Raw genomic sequence first — 14,206 nt, 5'->3', positions numbered from 1 at the left:
GAAAGTCTGACGTGCAACAGAATCGTTTTACAAATTTTTTTCCCAATCACTACGTTTAATAATACTAACTGAGAAGGCCAAACTGGAAGTAACCATAATAAAAGATAGTAAAAATGTATGTATTGATAATGTTAAAATGAAAAACACAATTGAATGGAGTCACCAGTACACTGTTAGGCCACCTGCAGAAACAAGGTCATATATGGGTTGGCATGAATGGTTCCAAGGGAAGGCCAAGAAAGCATACAAAACCATACTAAGAAACCCTTGCTATTGTCGGTCAGCATTATCCTGCTAAAATTTTAGCAGTTGAAATCTATGCCATAAGAAGCAACGACTAAGGAGACTGGACATCCTGAACATATCGTTGGACTGTTAATCTCCAAGGAGTAACTGGTTATCATATGCAATGGCTTTACAGATCATCACACCAGCAGTCTGAGCTGTGTGTAACTCCACTGCAAACTGAAGCAAACCATATAGCCTGCACACCTGACTATAACTACATTCCAATATGTAGAAATCCATAGTTCGTGTTCATGACAATGCTTCAAACAAAGGCAACATTTAATGACAGAGAATTTCCTTCTGCTAAGTGGCTGAAAATAGTTCAGACAGAGCTGGGTAAAATTAAGGCGTCATATGTTTCCGGATAACAAGAACGTGGAGCTGCTTATGCCAATTTGTGGATAAAACAATCCTCTCTACTGGTGGTCTTTCTTGGCTTTGGTTTATAATTAGAGAAGAACGGCCTAGACACGTTATCAAATCATCAAGAAAACCATTTAGCCTTTGTCCATTAAAATTACGTCCCCTTTCAAAGTATCTCAGATAGGTAAAATGCTTTCAAAGTGTGTATGTGCACACCAACAGTTGCTTAGGCAAATACCTCATGATCACTGCTACTGAAACTTCCTCAATAATGATGGAAAAGGGGAGAAAGTGAGCTCCTCTAGTGTGTTACCCTTATTACTGAATATTGAAATATAAATAGCAAATGCCTAGGAATATAAAACTTAACTTTTAATCAGTCAATAAAACCAAGTTCAGACCTGTATAAAAATATTAATCAAGTTACTAAAGAACCTAGTGATGAACATAACATACATAGGTAGATGCATTAACCTTTTATATACCTTCAGGGATTCCAGGTCGCAGAGGGTCCAGGTTGGGAATCGTCCTAATTTACCCTACAATGCGTTTTTCCCTGACCCCCGTTTTTTTTGCTCCCAGGCCTTACAAGGGAAGTCCAATTTCTATCCCTAATAGTGTCTGTTGCAACCTAAAACTGAAGGATATACTGCTAAAGCTATTTCCTATGTGTTTCGTTCATGAATCTCTGCAATCATCAGGGGAAATGCAAATAATATTTTGTGGATAAATGCTCAGTGCTGGCTAGGGCTGAATAAACCGAAGCCTGGCATATTCAACATAGTAGATTGGGCAGTGGCTCAACTGCCTATGCCGACTTGTAACCTAGTGACCAGGTTTACAGATGAAGTAGTAGAATTGTGGCAAGGCACAGATCTGGCCAAGGTCCAAAAGAATTTCTGCAGCACTCAACGTTCCTAAGAGCAAAGTGGCCTCTATAATCCTTAAATGGAAGAAGTTTTGGACTACCACAAATATGTCTCGACCTGGCTATCCAGCCAAACTAAGCAATTGTGGGAGAAGAGCCTTGGTGAGAAAGTTAAAGAAGTACCACAAGATCACTGTGGCTGAGCCTCAGAGATGCAGTAAGGACATGGGAGAAAGTTCCACAAAGTCACCTATCATTGCAGACTCCGCCAGTCTGGGGCTTTATGGCAGAGTGTGCCAACCGAAGCCTCTCCTCAGTGCAAGACATATGAAAGCTGCATACAGTGTGCAAACTATTGGCATGAGAAAGCATGCTTGCACACGAAACGACCCGTCACCTTGGCGAGGCAGCTCCTAACTCTGCCCTGTACCTCAACAATAATAAAGGAAGCATTTTTACATCATTCCGGTGAGTGCCGCATTTCCCTCTTTTGTTTTGCCTCATCAGTGTGCAAACTATGTGCAGGTTATGAGAAATAAATTTCTCTTGTCTGATGAGACGAAGATTGAACTTTTTGTTGTTAATTCTAAGCGATATGTGTGGAGAAAAGCAGACGCTGCTCATCACCTGCCAAATACAATCCCAGCAGTGACACATGGTGGTGACAGCATCGTGCTATGGGAGCAGGGACAGGAGGCATGGGCGTAACTAGGAGAGGCTGGGTCCCATAGCAGACTTCTGCTTGTGGCCCCCCCTTCCCATAAAAAAAAATTCTACATATTTGTGCATACATATTTGTATCACACTTAGATATGCAAACATTTCTATACTGCATAAATGTATGTATACACATACGGACACATTTATGTACTCTTATACATTTACATACTAATGCATACAGTATATACAAACTGATACAGTATATACACACCTTTAGATTTTCACACATACTTTTATATATAATAGGTTGCTGTGGCTGTGCTGCCCCTGCTTTGCTGTTGCTATGGTCCAACACACCTGTCATCAGGGACCGGTGGGCCCAGAAGAAAGTCATTAACAACTTTCCGTTCTGCCGACCCCATTACAGCTGTTGTTATGCTCCTGACAGGAGGACTGGTTGAAGGAAAAATAAATGCGGAAAAGTACAGAGATGAAAACCTCTTCCTGAGCGCCCTGAACATCAGACTGGGCTTAAGGTTCATCTTCCAACTAGACAATGACCCTAAGCACAAAGCTAAAATAACAAAGCATTGGCTCCCAAACATCTCTGTGAACATTCCTGACTGGTCCAGCCAGAGCCCAGGCCTAGACCCAATAGAGCATCTCTGGAGAAACTTGAAAATGGCTTTCACCAATGTTCACCATCCAACCTGAGGAAACTTGAGAGGATCTGCAAGAAAGAGGCAGAGGATCCTCAAATCCAGGGGTGAAAGACTTGTTGCCTCATTACCAAGAAGACTCCTAGCTGTATAGCTGAAAACCTGCTTCTATGCAATACTGAGCAAAGGGGCTGAATACTTATCACCATGTGATTTTTCGGTTTTCATTGCTTTATAAATTAGCAAAAATATCTACATTGGTTTTTTTCTTCAAAATAGGTTGCAGAGTGTAAATTAATAAGCAAAAAAAGAACTTTTCTGATCTTGCTAATTAGCTGCAATGAAACTAAGAGTGAAAAATGTAAAGGAGTTTCCTTACCCAGTGTATAATAGAATGAAGTAAGGTGACTGACAATAGTGGGTGGAGAGCACAGTAAGGTGAAGGAAAGTATTTTTACTTGGTTTTTTTTTCAGTTTATATTATAAATGTGCTGTAAATGTTTGTTCTATGGAAATATGTTTGCTAAAGTTTTATGCTGCACAGCTTTATTCTAGTCATTTTTGTTCCACCAGATGGCAGCACTTGACCAGTAATACAATAACATAATATTATTTCTCTCTTAGCAATTGAGAATGTAGTTTTGTCTTTGTAGAGAATATGCTAATTATCACAAATTAGCTGATAAATAGAGATGAGAGGTTATATGACCTCTTTTCTGTTACGTTTTGTTCGAATTTACATGCAAATACAACATTTGTATGCACTTCCACTTGTCCACCTTAAAAACCATAAAATGTCTTGTATTATGCTTTATAAGACACATGTGGACTGTTTTAATTACCTATTCTAATTGAACCATAATGGACAATTCATGTATTAAACACGTGTTGTGAATTTTGCCCTTAAAGAGGTCCTGTTACCTGAATTTTACCCCTCACACCAGTAATACCTGCTGGTCCAACATTAAAAGCCCTACACATATCATTTTAAATTGTATGTCAATGAGGCACTGCACCTTACAGGCGTTGACCACTTTACCTCATGTTTTTTGTAATGTGTGTAAGTTTAAGGGGTGCAGGATATTAGCTACTTTAGCAATATGCATATCAGGATTGGGAATCAGTGGATCCTCTGGACCACCGCAGGAGGTGGTACTAGCCGACACCTGGGACCGGAATCTAAGTGGCACCTGGTCTGCACCAGAGCTTGCCGCAAAGCGGGACGGTCTTGCAGTGGGTTACCACCAGGTCGTTCCAGTGTCACTAGCCCGCGGTGGCAGCCAAGATTGAGGTACTTTTGCTGGAGACAGTCTCGTGGTCAGGTTCAGGCACAGGGTCAGGGCAGATGGCAGAGATGCAAGGTCCAGTCCATTCCGGGGTCAGCAATGGGAGGTCCACGTAGTAGGAAAACAGGAGCACAGGAACTCGGGAACTCAGGAGCAGGAACAACCAGGAATATCGCAGGGGAGCTTTCTCTATGGCATAGGCTCAAGGATCCAACAGGGAATGCTGGGAGACACCGGGTTTTATTCATTTCCTGAAAAGGGCCAGCACCCCAATGTATTGAGGGGAGCCAGGGGCCGCGGGGAGGCACGGGTGCGCCCGCGACCTTGGATGTGGGGCAAGGGTGAGCCCGCGACCTTGGATGTAGAGCACAAGTGCGACCCGGAACGTGGGAACACCCGTGACAATACATATATTAAAAGTTCTGCACCACTTTCTTAAAACTTAAAGTGAAGCCTCCTGTCTTTTATCTCCTTGGCCAGACATTCCTGTCCATAAAATGGCGGCAGCTGGAGGGTCATTTGTACTCTAACTGTCCATGAACAATCGCCAGTTAGAAAACACATGACCCTCCATCACCCACCATTTTATGATCAGGAATCTCTGGCAGATGAGGTAAAAGACAGGAGGTTTCACTTCACATATCAAGAAAGAGCAGAACTTTTGATAGAAAGATTTTGGTAAATTACCTAATATCCTGCCCCCACACCTACACACACTTGACACAAAACATGAGCTACAGTGGCCGGCCCTTTTAATTATAGCTGTTTTTAATATGCAAATGTGTAAACATGAGTCAGCTTCTGAAAAGAAGAGTCAGGTTTTCTCCAGGCTGCCAGTAAACAACAACAACTCCTTCTTTTGACTGGCAGCTCTGTGACTTTAAATCTCAGCCTAAGCAGACAGGAAGTCCTCTCTTTGTCCTTACCATAATAATCCCCCTCCCGCTGCATAGTGAATTTAGCAGTGAGTACTGTGTGGGAAACTGCAGATCTTCTCACTATTTCACACACCTCAAGGTAGGCAAAGTCAAGCAGTGATGGCCGGGGCCTACATGGGCAAAAGAAGAAAAAGTTTTGGGAGAGACCTAAATGGTAGGAGGAGGCAGAGTTAAGCCGGGACATTTATGCCGCATTTTTCAACAAAGGTACAGTGTTGAAGAGCAACAAGTTGTTCAAAAATTGATGAAACTTAATCTTTCTAAGACTGACCTTCTTGTCTTTCCACTATCTACTAACCTACCCAACCCTGACCTCTCCATCTCTATCTGTGTGATCCAACCTCTTCTTTGCTCTGTATATTCAATCACTGCCCCGCTCTTTCATCTCAGAAACTTCTCTAGAATCCACTAATTTCTTAAAGCTGAAACGTCTAAAAAGCAAATTTTTGCTCTTATTTACTGTCACGGATGCTCCCGCGATCCATGTCGCGGATCACAGGTACACCCGTGCTCCGCTGCCTGCCGGTCCACATCTCCCTGCCCTCACTTACCTCTCCTGGCTCCTGTCTGTGCTTCGGCTCCCGGCGTGTAGGCGCCCGCCTCCTTGCCTGCAGTCGCACGCTCTCACCACTAGAGGGCGCATGCGCACAGACTTCTCAAGCCTTAAAGGGCCAGCGTCCTCCTGATTGGCTCCTGCTAATCGGCTCGCCCTTTTAATCCGGCACCTCCCTTCAATCCCTGCCGGATCTTCTCCTAGGATCTCCTATGGTTTCCATGCCAGGATTCCCTAAGCTGTTCCTGTGGAAGAGAAAGCCCATTATCGTTTCCAGACGCTTTCCTATGTTTCTTTGTCTCCAGCGTTCCCATACGCTCCCGGTGTGTCCTGTCTTCCAGCGTTTCCAGACGCCTCCGTGTCTTCTGTCTCCTGCGTTCCCATACGCTCCTGGTGTTCCTGCTGTGCCTCCGAGGGTTCCAGTCCAGCGGTGTCTGCAGTACGTGCCAGCGTTACCAGTGTTCCTCTGTGTTGCTGCTGTCATCCCAGGCTTGGACTGTTTCCTGCACATCCCATCTCCTGCGGTGGTTCAGAGGGTCCACTGGTGCACAGACTCCTCCCTCCGGACTCTTCCCATAGAGACTTTTAGTTCTGTCGTCTGTGTGACCCGTTACATTCACTCTTGTCTTGCAATCATTAAACTCTCTCTCCTCTCCAATTTATTCTTAATGCAGCAGCCAGACTTGCCTTTCAGACCAAACCATAAATGGATGGCTCCAGTCTGTGCCAGTCTGGGCACTGGTTGCCCATCTTTATCCAAATAGTTTAAAGTAATCACACTCATCTACAAAGCTCTGCATAATGCTGCACCTCCCTGACTCTTCTCTCATACCTCATTCTATTGCCCAACATGTGCTTTCCAATCTGTCCGTAATCTTAGATAATTTTCTACCTTAATTTGAACCTCTCACATCTCAAGGATTTATCCCAAGCTTCACCAATTCCCTGGAATGCCCTACCCGGACAAATGCCCTACACTATCAGACAAATAGCCAACCCCCAAATGTCAAACATGCTCTTAAAACCCATCTCTTTAGGCAGCCTATCACACTCGCTAATTGCATGAAACTTCACCTTTCTCTTTACTAACTCATCCTGTGTACTTCACCTGTCTGTTATCCAGCAAACAACAGATGCTGAGCTACTAGTTTCTCTGCAGCTCCATTCACCTTGGGCTTGGTATATTAAATGGCGAGACTCTTAACACACTGCATTTAGCAAAGGTAATGTCAACAATATTTATAGCAGAGATGGCTCTTGCATAGTTTGTGTCGTTGATGTCTCAGAGCCGTTTCCTTATGCTGTATGACTTGGGTCAAACTTTTTAGATAATTGGGGCCATTCCTTCTGACAAAATTGGTGTAGCTGGGCCATGTTTGTAGCTGTCTTGTTCATGCCTGCCCTTTCAGCTTTGGCCACAAATTTTTAATAGGATTGAGATCAGGGCTTTGTGAAAAACATTGACTTTGTTATCCTTAAAGCACAACAGTAAAGGTTTTTTTTCTTTTCACAAATCAAAAGCTCTTGGGATGTAGAACAACTCTGCCTATTATCCTGATTACCTGTATCCAGCAGCTTATTTGTTATCCTCTGCAGTTTAGCCTGGCTCTTGCACTAGGCTCTCTCCTGGCTTTCCTGATGTCTTTGCTCATGAACAGGAGGAAGCAGGGAGAGGCCATTTGACTGACTGTCCTCTAAGCATGTATAGCAGAGCTAAAAGTGTGCAGTGCTGTGGATACAGATGTCTCCTACATAGAATAGTGAGGTACAGGATCTCTATCAATCCCTCCATCCCAGTCTATGATCATGCTGCTCCCCTCCTCCACCTTGTTATCAGCACTGTCAGCTCTGTGCAGGGAAGGTATTAACCCTTACTGCTCACACAGCACAAACTTCACTTCAACACTTCATGTAACTATTCTGCACTCCTCCATGTGATGAAAGATGCAAGGCTGGTCCCCATATACATCCTGTATGTACACTGCAGGGGAATCTCACTAAATTTAATGCTAAATTATTTAACTTGAGAACACAAGGTATCATGGGATCTGTGGGCAGAGTGATTAGACTCCGCTTTAGTGCAGATAAAGGAAGATGTTGGACTCTGCCCACTTCACCTTTTGTGAGAAAGATTTTTGTCACACAGAAAATGCCATAACTATGGAAAGAAAAGGGCCAGCAGCACAATATGGGCATCATTATTTACAATTATAACTTTGAAGTTACGCTTTAAGCCACTGTGTAACCAGTTTTGGTAGTAGCTTCCGGTCATTATCCATTTGGAAGGGCCATTCGCACCCAAGCTTTAGCTTCCAGGCTGATGTATTGAGATACTGATTCAGTATTGCCACATTATCCCCTACTTTGTGAGGAGCACAGATGAAGCTAATTGACCTAAAACAGGAAAGGTGTATTCTGATTTTATAAAAACATCATGTGTCATTTTTTATATAGTGTATGTAAACTTCTGATTTCAGCTGTATAAATATGTGTAAGCTGATGGCTTTGTGATTGGTGAAATGATGCAAACAATATATGTTAATATCAAAAGCTAAAGTTTTTATTTGACTGTAGCTAATTACCTTATGTATATAAGTCTCTTAACTGCAAAAAGCATTGACATGTTGTATTTTTATTCCCTGTGTTTGTTTTTGTGAGATTTAAGTTGTCATTAGTGGTATCCACAAAGACACCGCCCCCCCCCCCCCCCCCCCGCATTGAAAACACATACATGCAAAGCTGAACCCCAAAGGCATGAACATTGGCTGTGATTGTTTCACAGCTAAGGTTGCGGTCACACGTTGCATGTTCATTGCATTTTAAAACGCATTGCTTAAAATGCAAGAATGCATTGTAAACGTGATGTTAACATGATATGCGTTGTACATGCAAATGTTAACAGTAATGTAATTAGGCATATCACCTCTCCTCAGCTGTAGGGTTGTGTTTCAAAACGCAACGTGTGACTGCACCCTAAGAATCTACCTGCACCCAGTCCATTATTTTTTTCACAGACTTTCACTTCAAAAGTTTGAATACGGTCTGTAAAAACAGGTCCACATTGCTAATCCGTTAAATTATAATATTTTAGGGAACATTTTATAAGGATTTAAATTTGTTTCTCTGGTGATGTCAATTTATCACCTGGAAGTTCACAATGTAACCAAACTTATCCTGACATTTATTTATTTTTTTCGTAATATTAAATATGGATAAGAACATTCCATTTCTTCCACCAGTTTTTACCTTTCCTATCTTTGTTTATAGTTTTATGCCAAGAACTAGAGACGCCCTTCCTTACTTTGCCTCTGCTTTTCCTTCAGAAAGACATTTACTTTCTAATCTTTGATTATTTGAAAAAAGTAACCCTGTCGGTGCCGCTAAAACCTATGGACCCCAGCCAAGATAATTCTTTAGTCGCTAGCATTGTTGATAAGTAGTGCTTCTCCAGAAATCTAAATATATGGATGAGTCCTTCCAGACGAAAACCTACTTAGAGCCAGAGACGCTACAAGTATTCTAAAGAAATCACAAAATAAACAAGAAAGGACCAGAGCTGCAGAAACCATAACATATATGCGCTACAAAGATAAACACTGAAAAGTAGAGGTTGTAGAAAGGATCAGTTCATGACAGAACACAGCGGCCACCTGAAACCTAGAGAAGACTTTGTTCACCAAACAATTTTGTCCCCAAACCTAACCTAAATATATTCTTTAAGATATTATAATAGTTGATCAATATCAGATCTCTCTTAACCCACAGCAGCCAGACCAATCTTATGTATAAGAGACTGTAATGTTCAGACAATACCTGCAACGTTGTAAATTGTCAACTGTATATACTCGAGTATAAGTCAACCCGAGTATAAGCCGAGGTCCCCATTTTTGCCACATATAACTGGTAAAACTTTTTGACTCCAGTATAAGCCTAGGGTGGGAAATGCATTGGTTACAGCCTCCTCCAGTAATGAAATGGCCCATGCAACCAGCCACCCTCCTACTGATGAAATGACCCATGTAGTCAGCCCCCCAGTTATCAAATCTCCCATGCATCCAGCGCCAGCTGGATTGCCTCTGCCCACTGTTACAGCTGATAGAAAAAAGAAAAGGAGCTGCGAGGACGGGAGCGCAGGGGAAAAACTTCGACTGAAAAACTTGGCTATTTTTACAAGTCATTAGTTACATTATCTTGGAATACACATCCCTTAGTTTGCATTTACCTGTAGAATCTGAAAAAACTGCATTCTGAAACACCATGAACTTTTTTTTTTCTTCATGGTCTTCCAACAATCTTCCTCCACTGGCTTTAATTTTTTCTGTGTAGCATCCTGGTGCCATGACTACCCCAGGCAATAACACTTTTCGTCCACTTCACAACAAATTATCTGCAAATTCAAATTTTTCCTTCTTTCAGGAGGTCGGAATAAAGTGTTGATTGTTCAATTGTTGGAACCCTTGTTTCACTGGATAACAATGATATTCACTTCAGCTGTCAGGGTACACACAAGTGCTATATTTGCCTTCTTGGAGAATAAATCTAGGTCTCTGGCTTTTCGTAAAACCACAAGAGATGATTTACAACTTGAATGTGATTTATTTCAGCTTCCAGAATAACTTGAGGCCATTATGCAATATTTATATATGTATATATAACTTTAGAAAAATATACAAGACGCTGCAGCGGCCACATCTTCTCAATACTCTGTCAGACATTGGTGTGAAATACACGTATTATGAAGCTCAGTAAACCACAGACCGTTCACCATAATAAAAACTATAAATAAAAGTAAAAAAAAAAAAAACATGTAAAATAATAGACAATTGCGCTGACGTAAGGTGATGGCACTTCATTGTTATATGCCTGGATAACAAATTGTTATTACCACAACCTGTCTGTCATAACAAACTTTTCAATTAGCACTACTGTATGTAATAACGACCAACAAGCGTGTGTTTTTTAAAAAACATTTACATCCAGTAAGTAGTTAATTAACACCACGTCATGGCCTTTTGTGCTGTATACAAAACAGCTTCAGTGATGTTAACAATGTGTTGACTTATCACGGCCGGTAGGAATATTCTTCAAGTATAATTTTGAGGCCTTCTCTGCTTTTATCCTCGGGTATTAATACTATCCGTGGTCACCTCTAGCTATTTTGTACAGCACAAGACATGTCCGAACATGGCAAGATAGGGGGATAGATGCCGAAGAATGGAAGAGGGGATGTGTGCAAAGAAAGTAATGCTGGTATGTGGATTTTAACTGTTAGCAAAATGTTAGGACCAGATAAGGTATTTCAATGTATCATCATGTTATGTATGTGGGCACGAGTTGTGTATACAGAAGACACAGTGATGCACCTCTATGCTGTGCCCCTTGTCCACATATTCATCTATATGATGTAAGTGCCCTACAAGGATTTCATATTTTTGGCACAATGACCGTTCTCAGAACTCAACTTGTTCTCACAAACTGAACCCAGCAGCTAACATTGGGGCTAAATGTTTGTGACATATTCTATATGTCTTTAGTCAATTCATGGGGGACTTCATGACAGCTACAAAACATACATTTACCATGAATTATCTTTAGTATCAAGTATAAAGGGTGACAATAGTAGTGTGCTAATAAGGATTACAGATACATTAATTTTTACTAGTGTACCTATAGATTGTAATAATCTTAATTTTTACTATGAATGGGACCCACAATGTTTGTCTGTATCCTTGTTGAACAAGGCAGAGAAACTGTCTACAACAGTGGTGGCGAACCTATAGCACTGGTGCCAGAGGTGGCACTCGGAGCACTCTCTGTGGGCACCCAGGCCATAACCCCAGAACAGAGTTTCCAGACAAAACTCAAAACCTCCTCCTGCAGTCCCGGGCCACAGGATGTGCTGTGATCAGTGCTATTTTAAAGCTACACATTTTTAGCTGCCCAGGACTACTACAAGTGGGTTTGGTTGTAGTTTGGGCACTCTGAAGGTTCGCCATCACTGGTCTACAATACAAAATAAATGTGGTGTCCTACCCCACACCCAGGATATCTAGCGCAGGGCCTCGGGGTGGGGGTGGGGGGTGGGAGGGGAGTGTGGTGATATCAGTACATGCCACAAGAATTCATAGAATATAAAAGTAACACTCAGACTGCTCACCTCAGGACCCATCTAATACATAACACAAGGGAGCAGATTTACTAATAAATATGTGCAAGTACATTATACCACAAATCTTCCAGTTTGGAGCTAAGAGCTCACTTGCCATTTTCATGCTGATACTAAAATTTATTTTCTTTTTCTTGGAACCTGTAGAATAAAAGAGGAAAATGCTTAACAATAATATTCTAATGAGGGTCTGGTGCTCCGGGGCGTAACTGTTATTGCTCTTGGTGCTCCGGCTATAGATAATTATGCACATTATGCCCTCCGCTGACGGTGTGTATAATTATCTATAGCGGGAGCGCCAAGCACAATGCTAGTAACGCCCCAGAGACCCTCATTTGAATATTTTTATAAAACATTTTTCTATTTTATTCTTTAGGTTCTAAGAAGAAGAAAAGAAATTTGAGTACCAACGTGAAAATGGCTATTGGTAAGTGAGATAAGCTCCAAACTGAGATTTCAAATTGGTAGATTTACTTTAAAGACACTTTTGGCGCCTAGCTGGACTGAAATACCTGGCTTAATATGCAACATGATGTGCAAAAAATATGCACCAAAATGTTGACACTTTTTCAGATAAGTATTTATATGAACAAATTAGTGGTATAACGTTAGAATAGACGGTCCAAAGATCATAACCAGACACCAGATCATCCAGCATCAGCCCTGGGAGTAAATACCAAGTTTTAACTCTCTATTACGTCAGTCATTCTGCTCCAATTTTATCACTTTTACCATTGCTCCCTCTAACGACTGAGTGAATCTTTAACATTGTCCTTTAACTGGTCTTATAACAAAATAATCTGGCACAGAGATTAATTTTACCCATTAAAATATTACTAAATGAAGTGCCCAATATTCTCCTTCTTAGGCCTCTGGTGAAAGTTGATTCAGTCAGACTGCCTAAAATTGCACATACATGAAGGGGGATAATAATATATTGAAAAAGGGATGGATAAAGTTAAGGTTATCCCGTAACATTAAGATTGCTGGGAGTACAATCGATAAGACCTCAATGATCCTGAGAATGAAGTGGTAAAAGCATATTCCCCCTGCACTGTGATGCCCCCACGTACCCACATGACAGCTCCTCTACAGTTGTCTTCGCAGTGGGTTAATGGGAGCGTCATTGTGCAGGGAAAACTGTGTAAAGGTTTTAATTTTAGGAGTCGGTGATGGGATTCAGCAGTCAGATTCCCATATGCCGCTGCTTATACACGTAAACCCTTAGGACTCACACAGCAAATATAAACCGTACATGATTAATGTCCTATCAAGACTTTCCTTTTTTTTGAAGCACAGACGTGAGGCATTTCTACTTAGACACAGTGTTAATCTGTAGAAAAAAATAGTAACTTTTTTTTTTCTTTTTACAGTAAACATATATTTTTTTGTATATGATACACATATAGACAGTAGTTTTAAGAGACTCTTCTTGACAGCATGCTGATGGAATATTCTGGATAGATACTCTCTATCCTAATGCACAGCTGATGTAGAAGATAGGGGTAGGTGCAGGTCCAGCTCGCAGTTAAAGCCGGCTGCTACAGTACAATTGTCCATGAGTTCTACAAGACTTGATGGCGCCCTCTGCAATAATGCTATAAAAGTGCTTCTCCAACTGCTCCATACATGGAATGCAAATACTGTACAGGTTACAAGCAGGTAAGCTCCAGGTTTTGTCAAACATCGCTCTCCACCTGCTTGCTGTGTATGCTACAGTCCGTCTGTTCCATCTGTTCACAGTCCATGCTGACCTCACTTGTGTCCATACTGCAGTCTGAGATACTATCTGAGTGGTCCATTTGTTCAAACCTCGTGGCCTGCTGAGAATCGCTGCTTTGCTCTGCAGGTATTAAGTGTCCTTCTGAAGGCAGCGGGTCGTCCCCTCCAGAACACTGGACCGACTCTTTGGCCTGCCGGATACAATTCAGCCACTGTTGTTTGTTAAAAGTGTCATTTGCTTGAAAAGAATGAGACTGGGATTGGGGACCGTTCTTGTATCCTACTCGGAAGAAGTTTTTAACTGCAAATAAAAATGGAAAGAGAGATGTATAAATATACAATTTTAACTTTTTTTTAAAGCATTAAAAGCCATGTATAGATGTGTAAAATATCCCAAACTGCATGTAATAGGAATTACAGCTCAGATTCTGTACAAAACGTGATTGGCGGTGGTCTGACCTGCTCCAATCATAAAAATAAGAAGGATTATTGCTCTCAGATTTTGCCATCATTGTGTGTTGTGTTTAGAGTTGTAGCTCAACCCTACAATGTGAGACCCAGATCAGCATACACATAGTGGCGCTGTGTCTATTACAAGCGACCAATAGACATCATAGTGGTCAAACCCATTCTGATTACAAACTAATAAAGTATCCTATTCATAAAATGTGCACTTATAAACGTGCAACATTATAAACTTATT

General features: G+C 41.4%; 1 protein-coding gene and 1 long non-coding RNA gene across 7 annotated transcripts in view; one reads left to right on the top strand and one right to left on the bottom strand.

Annotated features, from left to right (window-relative positions):
• LOC140104778 (uncharacterized) overlaps window positions 1-14,206 on the top strand; it is a 66,969-nt gene that overhangs the window by 4,227 nt on the left and 48,536 nt on the right. The window lies entirely within an intron of this gene.
• Window positions 10,219-14,206, bottom strand: part of ARHGEF3 (Rho guanine nucleotide exchange factor 3) — a 202,208-nt gene continuing 198,220 nt past the window's right edge. For 3 of the 4 annotated variants that reach the window (XM_072128459.1, XM_072128461.1, XM_072128462.1), the window contains one exon: window positions 10,220-13,804. In XM_072128459.1, the coding sequence (XP_071984560.1) occupies window positions 13,461-13,804 (344 nt within the window). In that variant the 3' untranslated portion in view covers window positions 10,220-13,460. Of the gene's footprint in view, window positions 13,805-14,206 lie in introns of all 4 variants that reach the window. The other variant, XM_072128460.1, reaches the window with a different exon arrangement.

Source organism: Engystomops pustulosus, chromosome 10 (assembly GCF_040894005.1).
Source record: "Engystomops pustulosus chromosome 10, aEngPut4.maternal, whole genome shotgun sequence".
In the NCBI taxonomy this organism is placed as follows: Eukaryota; Metazoa; Chordata; class Amphibia; order Anura; family Leptodactylidae; genus Engystomops; species Engystomops pustulosus.
The sequence above is the reverse complement of the archived record's forward strand: the minus strand, read 5'-3'. Positions and strand labels throughout refer to the sequence as shown.